A 9,776-nucleotide genomic window follows, 5' to 3' on the forward strand; every position below is an offset into this window, starting at 1 on the left:
TTCGAAAATCGCTTTTGTTACGCGAAGTCAATAAATAATTTATGTAATTTAATTATTTATTTTTACGCAGCAATACTGGTGACACTGTATTGCTTAATAATTAGTCGACAAATTACTGTTTTCAGTTGTTTTGATCTATTTAGAAATTCAATTTGAACGTTCGTAAAAAATGTTTCTGTTTCACGAAACAAGTTTGGACAAAATAGTATAATAGCACCATTAATATATTAGTTGCAAGTAATTGATATGTCAAAAGTTTCTAGTTCATGAAAGCAATTTATTGTTTTCAAACACGTAGCTTATTCCACATAAGTGTCTTATCGTCTTATGATGTGTTTTGAAAATAGAAAGCTTGATAATTGTTTAAAATACGTGACTGGTATAAACGGATCAACATCAAAATGTCTCTAAGCACGAGATGTTTGCTGAAGGATTTTTGTAAATACGTATATTACGCGGGCGCGGGTAATTTTTGGTACGAGGACATTTATAAAGAGACGGTTCCGTACAAAATGTACGTTGTAATTTCTTTCTTTACTTACACGGTTATGATTTTCCTTGAAAATCTAGCGGCGTTGTTTGGAAAATTGCCTGAAGTTGAAAAAAATTCGGCCGTCATGTTCGCCGCGATACACAACATTGTTCTCACTAAAATGTTTCTCTTGTTATACCATAAAAGATCTATAAGTAAACTTAACTGCGAAATGGCAGCCGTAGGCGAGAATCTTGAGGAGGCCAGTATCATGAGACGGCAGTTTCGTAAAATGAGATTGGGGACAGCATTATACTTTATATCAGTTTATCTTTCGCTGGTTGCCTACGGAGTTGAAAGCGCGAGACGAACTATTGTCGAAGGTTTGTTTTCTAAAACAGTTTCATTGTTTTTCTCTAATAGCAGTTAGTATGCAAAAGGTATGTATAAATGTATAGTATATAAGTAATGAATGAAAAAAATTTTTGCTCAAATTCATCATATCGTCTTCTCGCATTAAAACTGTATTAGCTCAAAACTTACTAATTTTACAGGAGAGCGTTTTAACACGTTGACTGCCATGACAATGTAAGTCACCGGTGCCCTACGCGGTGCACTGAATTAATTATGTTGATTTCTGTTACTAAGCGCTTGGATTGCCTAACTTTGTCTTCTTTTGTTTGATAATGTATGTTTTAGTCTTTTAGGTCTCTTAGAAATAGATTCATTGTCAGTACCTTCGGATTCGTCTTTCTCAAAGTCTACTAGATATACCGGCGCCTTAGTAAGAAGAACAAAGAGAGAAATCGACATAGTTACTTCAGTGCGCCGCGTAGGGCACCGGTGACCTACATGGCAGTCAACGTGTTAAAGGTTTAACATGTGATATTTTTAATATTAATCATCTTTGAGACATTTATTTGTTATTTCTTACCAGATACATTATTATCTGTCTTTTAAAGTAAGATAAAATTATGTATTAATTTTGTTAATAGTCAAAACATAGGTAACCTAAAAAAAAAAAAAACTAAGCTACGCTCTTTTGAGAGTATTTATGAGAAAAAGACGGGTGATGCCAAATAATTCCACAAATTAACTCAATTTCGAATATTTTAGGAAATTGTACACTTTTAATGCGAAAAATTATATGCGAAAGTTCAGAAAGTTGCATTTAGTTGTATTAACTCACGAAACTTCCATATCATATGTACATACGTCGCTTGCTTATATGTTTAGTTTGAAGCAATTTAAATTTTCTCTCAAAGTCAACTCGCTATTTCTTGACTGAAGTGTACCGCATTTCATTTCTGCTATCAGGTTGCAAGAAGCTTTGAGACTTACTCAAATTCAGTGAAATGAGTGACTGGTGTGCTGTTTCTTGTTTCAATCTAAAATAAAATTTACACAACTTGTTCCATTGCATCAAAATGAAACGAAAAGGCGTACTTATTTTCCATGTTTCATTTAAAATTGTTATACTTTTGACTGCAGTGCTCTAGATAAATAAATTGAGTAAATTTAAATATATTATTTTGGGACATTGCACTAATAGTCAAATTCAACGTTTTCTTTTATATCCTTTTTTGTTGTATTTTCTTTAATATATTTCATTTCTTAGGTGCACCGTTCTATACTGTGGTAACATACTTGCCCGATTATGATAACACTACTGTACTAGCATCGTTCTTACGTATTTTCTTCTACATAACATGGCTGTATATGATGTTGCCGATGATGTCAGCTGATTGCATGCCCATTGCTCATCTAATCACGATGACATATAAATTTGTAACTCTGTGCCGTCATTTTGATCAAATAAGAGAAAAATTTCAAATAAATGTGAAAATTATGGCGAAAACCGAAGCGACGGAGATACTGAAACTGGGATTCATAGAGGGAATAAAAATGCACCAGAAGCTCATGTAGTAAGTACTGTTTTAGTTTTATTCGTGTTGCTGTAAAAATAAAACCGCAAATAATCAGTATATAACTATTATCGGCTAGGTTAGTAATTCTAGGTTCATTATTAGTTCACTTTAAGTTCGTCTCATCGGTATCAGTCGATACCAAATTCAATCCACTTCATCCGCACACAATCCGAAAGTGGGTTTTAACAAAGGTAAAATATCTGTGCAAACTTTGACGTAAAATATAATTTTTTAATGTATTGAAAAGACGTAGTATATTGTAAATAAAAAAATAAAAAACGATAGACAGTTGTGCTCATTGTCCATCTAATGTTAAAATATCAATTCCAGTGTAACTACAACTGCTCTATGATTCAAACTCGAAGCAATCTTTACAGCGGAAATAGGCAAGATGGTAGTACCTTCTCGGTAGGAAATAGGTTGAAAAGTACTCAAGGACATTACTACTGCAAACCAATAAAAAGGAGTGGCACGTATTAGAAAAATCTTCTAACATAATCGAATCATTTTTTGTTCCATTTTTATTTTGGTTTCATTTTCGGAAATGTAAAACATAGTGTTCATAATAAACTGCTTACTAAAATCCTGGTAGTTGAAAGAGATTCAAATGTGCAGTTATTGTAGGTAATTGCTCCGTGTCATTTCACGTAATCGGATACGTACAACGTATATCGGATAATTTCTCAAAAAATATTAACCTTCACTTGCCTTAATTGTTAAGGTGCAAAAGATATCACAACATTTTTATCCACGTTTTTTTATTGCAGAAAATTGTTACGAAACTCGACAATAAATATTTACGATATTACTGTAATTTCAACAAAACGAAATTAGGAGGTAACGATGGTATGGCAGGAATTATATTTTTCGCCTGTTGTGTCTCCTAAATAGGACATAATTCTTAATGTATATCCTAATAGATTCTAAGCCGGCCAGTACAATTAAACGCGTTTAAAATCTGAGGATAGCTACATTTTGTTATTTTGAATAATAATCAATACCCATTTTAATTTTTTAGTTGCCACTTAAGTATGGCTTAGACTTCGTAAAAAAGTACAACGATCTTGTCATTCTGAGATCTTCTTAATTTTACCTCTTAGTAGTCACGCATTCCGGTTTAAATAATAAACATAATTTAAATGGGTTTGTGATTTCGACCTACTTTTTTTCTCTACCTATTTGCTGGTAGCCTAAGAGGCTATTCCAGCTACACCCGGACGGGTAGGTGAGCTCACGGAATCAACCTGAGAGAATTAGCTAACAATAGGCCTAGCAAGAGCATTGCCTCGCAGAATTTACCGCCGGGTCGAAATCGCAAACCACTAAGAAGATCCGACAAGAAACTAAGTAGGCTGTGTTTATGGATTAGTTCGCTCGTCGAACACTTCGTCGTAATCGACGAGTTCGACGAGGACGGTGACCGGTGCTTGAGAGGCCTAAAAGCATCGAGAATGAATCCGGGGGATTTGACAACACATGTTTCGAGCGACTGCGGCTTTGCGCTGCCCGTCGCGGTTGGATAAGTAATTAGCGACGGCCACGTTAAGAGGGTTTTCGTGTCGCGCCGCTTTGTCGAAGTAGCGTTCTGACACTTTCTCAAGATACTTACGTATCGGTACTAAGCTTAGGTCGTCGTGAAGATCTACATTCCTCACATACCACGGTGCTCCGACGGCTATCCTGTAGAAATGGGATTGGATGACCTGGGGAGATTTCATGTGTGTACGGGCCGCGTGAGCAAACACTACACTTGCATAGGTCATGACAGAAAGTATGCAAGTTTTGTAGAATGTCACCTTGTTCTGAAGGGACAATTTACTTCGCTTGCAGATCATGGAGCAGTCGATCGGGGTCGATAGAGTAGGAACGCGGCTCGGTCGCGTACTGACTTAATGTGGGGCTTGAATGTCATCCCCTTGTCGAGATTGACGCCTAAGTACTTAGCCTTCGAAGCCCGCGGTATGGGCCGGCCAAATATTTTTATGGCGGTAATGGAGTTTCCGCGCCTAATTGGTGACGAGATACTAGCAACAGTGTCGGGAATACGACCGCTTTTGAAGAGCACGGCTGTGCTTTTCGTGGGGTTGATGTCAATGCGCCACTTCCGGAACCACTGTCCTAAATTGGTGGCCGCGATCTGGAGTGACCATGGGCTCGAGTAATTTCTTAACGTCAGATTAACAAATTAATGCCCATATTAATAACATAACTCCAATAAAAAGATAGCAATAAAATGAACAAGAGTTATACGTTAATAAACATTCCATTACTATTTACAAAAATGCACCAGGAAATATGTAAACGAGACAGTATTATTATAATATCTTTGAAATAATAAAATTGTTGCATTAAACGCGTAATAAGAAAAAAATATATATTAAAAATTTGCGTCTAATAAATGTTTTGCTTACGAATATGACGAATAGAAAAATACCAAAGCGACACCATATGCCGAAACCCTATCTCGTTTGAAAGGAAGACCGAACGACATTGAATTTTCGTAAAAGGAACATATTTAGAAAACCCCTCTTTTGTTCAGTTTGGCTGACGAGATACACCGTGTTTTCGGAATAATAATGGCACTACAGGTTTGCGAGAGTTCTGCTGTGGCTGTATTGCTACTGCTGCGTCTGGCTGTGAGTTAATACGATTTAGTTACCAAGCATATTATAAGTTTAAAATTCATGTAGAAGTGCTTTGGCGAGGGCGATTAATTATATTTTCTTGTTTTCAATTAGAGATTTATCCATTCTGTTGTTTACAATTAAAAACTACAATTGAATATTATTAATTGTGATATTTAACTTATTATTGTTGATTGGTATTTTTAAACACATACCTAAATTTTTTAAATTATTACTTATAAGTCAAGATTTTGATGTAATTGAAATTGATTGTGATATTTTTAAGGGTAAACGTTTTTACTTGTGGCAACAAATTTACGTATTTGTCATAATATTTATTTTTATCGCATAACCGGATGATCAAGCTTACAATCTTATGTGGTTCTCTCAATTGCATAGTACCCACCCTAGAATCCGGAATACATTTGATGCATCGCAGCAGATATAGACAGGGCAATATTTACTTATCTACTTAAAGATGCGCTACTGGGACTAATTACGAAAATTGTATTCTTTTATTAATGAGTTTTTTTTTAATTCGTAGCTGTCTCCGCATTTGGATTTGACAAATGCTTTTATGACGTATACATTTGTATGCTCGCTTTTTTTGTTGCTTGCACTGAACCTATGGAACGCCGGAGAACTCACATATCAGGTAATTAAGGCTGTATTTTGTATAACTCACAATTTTATTTGTTTAAGTCTATGCACAAGGATATAGTGAGGACTTAAATATATTTTTTTATTGCCTTTGTAGGCAGATGAACATACGGCCCACCTGATGGTCAGTGCTTACCGTCGTCCATGGACTTCAATAATGCCAGGGGCAGGGCCAAACCGCTGCCTACCGTTAAGTACTCTCCACAAGCCTCGTTTGAAGAAGGATACGTCATAGCACCTGGGAAACACCGTGGAGGGGAGCTCATTCCAAAGCCGGGTGGTACGTGGGAAAATATATCTTTGGAAACGCACTGTGGATGAGCGCAGTGGCTCTAGGTAGTATGGATGAACTCTACTCCGGTGGCGGGCGGTGCGATGGTAAAAACGAGATGAAGGTATCATCTCAAACAATTTCTCAGAGCACTCCTAATGCCTAAGGCCTTCTCTAGCAGTCAATCAAGGGTGGCTTAGTGGCGATGCACATTTACACAATTTAATTCATACACACTATTCTATACTAATATTATAAAGAGGAAAGATTTGTTTGTTTGTTTGTTTCGAATAGGCTCCGAAACTACTGGACCGATTTGAAAAATTCTTTTTCCATTAGAAGCCGACATTGTCCCTGATGAACATAGGCTACTTTTAAAAAAAAAAAATATTTTATTTTTTTGGTTTCATGTGTGTTTTAATGTTTCCGAAGCGAAACGAGGGCGGGTCGCTAGTCTTTAATAGGTTCTTACCACGATTTTCACATTTCATAAGTTTCCGATATTTAGGAGCTGTTGCGAGCACCATGATCACTGAAGACTGGTATACTGTCGGAGTGGGCTATCGAGTTCTATTGGTAGCACCAAAATTCACTCTAGAAAGAAGGAAGGCACATTTGTCTGCTTACATCCTACCCAAAGTCTTCAGCTTACCCGTGATCATGGCATTTGCGACATGCCAAATTATCGGGAACTCGTTAAATGTGGAAATTGTTGTAAAAACAAGTCCAACAACTATGACATGACTTAATGACGCCTTCAGCTCTAACATTAGGAGCAAGCTTAGGGACCCCGGTAACCGTACCCGTCGAACTCGACAAAGAGGTCGACGTGCAACTTGATCCATGCATCAGCCCGCTGAGTTTCTTTCCGGATCTTCTCAGCGGCTCGCGTTTCCGGTTCCGATCCGGTAGTAGATTCATTCGCGAAGCAATTGCTCTTGAGTTGTTAGGTTTCCTTCGGAGGCGCTCGGTCAGTTGTTAGCAAATCCCACCCCTCCTGGCTGAGGCTTTGCTCGCCCACCTGTCCTGGTGAAACTGGAAAGGCCTTCGGGCCACCAGTAATCTTTCAATCATAAAAAAAGACACGGCTGAACTAGGGTAGGTACCAAATTTTCGTAGTAAATATTTAGTAACTATATGACAAAACACTTCCACGATAAAGGAATAGGTGGATGTAATTAAAAATTACACTTCTGCATAATTTTATTAGTCTAGTCTTGTCAGTGAAATGTACATCGTCTGAGAAGTTTTAGCTCGAGAAATATGTAGTTGCCTGTCTGTGATATGACGAGTAAACATTCATTTATTTTTATTTATTTACGTACACACAAAAAAGAAGACATAGTATAGAGTAATAGGAAAATTATGTACAAAGGCACTGCTTATTTCTTTAAGAAATCTCTTCCTGACCTGTGAGAGGATTATGAGAATAATAATTAAAAGTGATGAGTGTGTGTAGAACAGCTAAAATAACAAATATAACATGAGAATTATAGTAATGCACATACACATAACATTCGTGCCTCGCAGGTAGTCAAACTGCGTGACAAATCGTACTAATGCTATTCAAAGTTTCAAATTCATTTCCTTGTAGGCTTTGGAATTGAAGCTTGTAACTGTTTTACAATTTGTCACGCTTATGGAATTGTTAGCACACACATGACTAAGGTAGTGGATAAAATTAAACACATTATTTTTTTATTTAACTTTATGCACGGAAGTACAGTAGGGGACTTATTGCCTAAGACATTGTCTACCAGCCAATCAAGGGTAGTGTTGAGTGCTGTGATAGGTGCATTCCTTTTTGAGAAATAGAGTAAAAATAAACATTTATTATATACACAAATACACACATATGTACATACATACACATAACATACAACGCCTCATATTTTTTTATAATTTCATAATAAAAATAGACATTTTTCAAACACATGTAGTATATGCATATTCTCATTCATATAAAATCATATACCTACATATCTATACAAAACATAATAATATAACATATTTATCTAACACGGAAAAAATATATATAATAATTTACATTTATGTGTGTCCAAGGAATGCTTATGTTTTAGGCTTCTCTTCTGTCAAACGCTATGTTCTATTCGGGTTGGTATTTTTGCGACTTTGAAAAAGATTGGTGTCGTGACATCAGGCGCCTCGTCCTTATTGGATGTGCACAGGCACAGAAACCGTTGATCCTAAAAGCTTTCGGAGTTCTAGATTTGTCTTACGAGACATTTGTATCGGTGAGTATTAAAGCGAAGTAATTTTAGTTACTTTTTATTTTTATTACGGCCCACCTGGTTAAGTGGTTACTGGAGCCCATAGACAACAACAATTTAAATGCCCGCTCGCACCGCTGCCTGCACCTTGCGACATAAGTTCTATGTCTCAGTTTTATAGTACAACGACTGGTACCTTCCCGTGGAGGCTCATAGCACGCCCTATCATAGGTAATTACGCAAATTTATAAGCTCCACGATTATAAAAAAATGATAATAGCAGTCATGGGTTGTGATTTAAACAGCGGTACTGCCGTCATATGCAATTAAGACTTTGACCTACCCAAGTACTATACACATCTTAAAAAAAAGTACAAAAAATGTTTTATCTTTTGATGAAATCTTTTTTTATTGGTTAGATGGGTGGATGAGGTTACAGCCCACCTGGTATTAAGTGGTTACTGGAGCCCATAGACATCTATGACGTAAATGTGCCACCCACCTTGAGATACGCGGTAAGCAGCGGCTTGGCTCTGCCCCTGGCATTGCTGAAGTCCAGACACGACAGAAATATTCAGGGTGGTGGTACCTACCCGCGCGGACTCATAGAAGTCCAGTACCACCCGTAAAATCTTTTATTGGATGTTGTTTTGTTCGTAGACACCTCGATATTTTTGTCCAACACATACTAAATAAAACACTAAATTAAGTTATATTTCAGGTTGCAAGAATGACATATTCAGTATTCGCCGTGTTTTACAAGAGAGGCGACTAAGTTTCTCATAACTCTTAAACAAGAGAACGTAATTAATTCTTACTTTGTTGTTTTCCGCTCGTGAGACGTATCATGTAATAAGGAGTTTAATTAAGAATTATTTTAGGCAAAATCACCTTTTGAAGTTGATATATGTATAGAAGCGAAATAAAGAGCTTATTAAAAATGTTGTTTTTGTTATTTTATTACACTTATGAACCGAGTGGACTTGAGAAGCAAGATCTGGTTTCTTTAAGACATTTTTGTACGGAAAGGCATCATGTGTTATTTGTTTATTTGGAAAAAATTAGCATTTTCCATGAGTTATGAGCAAGCATGAGTTTTGCTTAAAAATCAAGCAGGAATACGTGTAGCGGATAGCTATCATTAAAAGACATAATTTTTGACTGATACTTGATTTTCACTAACGAAATTTTCAAGATTAGCTTACATAAATATTATTATGTACATACTTATATACAAATTTCGAACATTTACTTTTGGACCGTCGATTTACCAACAATGCCACCCGTATAATGGAAGGTCTTCCCTTTGTCGTTACCCTCAACTTTATATTTTTTCTCCTATCGACGCCGAAAGCTCGGTTTTCGTCCCGCTGTACAGGGAAGAAAGTCTAGTAAGAGGGTTCGTCGTACCCCCTTTCAGGGGCACGGAGCGGGCCTCGGGGCAAACCCCACTGCCCGGGCAGAAGCTCCTTGCCACACAGGGCAGGGGTGAAATTTATGCAAGACGGGATGAGGGGGGACTGTTCGCAGCGTGCTCGGCACACTCGCATCGACAAGACATATATTCATAAATAATACGATGGGCTTGAT

The 9,776-nt window shown here is 36.9% G+C and overlaps 1 protein-coding gene across 1 annotated transcript; it reads left to right on the top strand.

Moving 5' to 3' along the window:
* Positions 1-401: 401 nt before the first annotated feature.
* Positions 402-8,961, top strand: Or-8 (olfactory receptor 8). Its single transcript, NM_001163737.1, has 6 exons — positions 402-855; positions 2,091-2,397; positions 4,940-5,036; positions 5,569-5,679; positions 8,037-8,210; positions 8,908-8,961. The coding sequence occupies exons 1-6, from the start codon at positions 402-404 to the stop codon at positions 8,959-8,961; spliced, it is 1,197 nt and encodes a 398-aa protein (NP_001157209.1).
* The last annotated feature ends 815 nt before the right edge of the window (positions 8,962-9,776 follow it).

Source organism: Bombyx mori, chromosome 21 (genome assembly GCF_030269925.1).
Source record: "Bombyx mori chromosome 21, ASM3026992v2".
Classification (NCBI taxonomy): domain Eukaryota; kingdom Metazoa; phylum Arthropoda; class Insecta; order Lepidoptera; family Bombycidae; genus Bombyx; species Bombyx mori.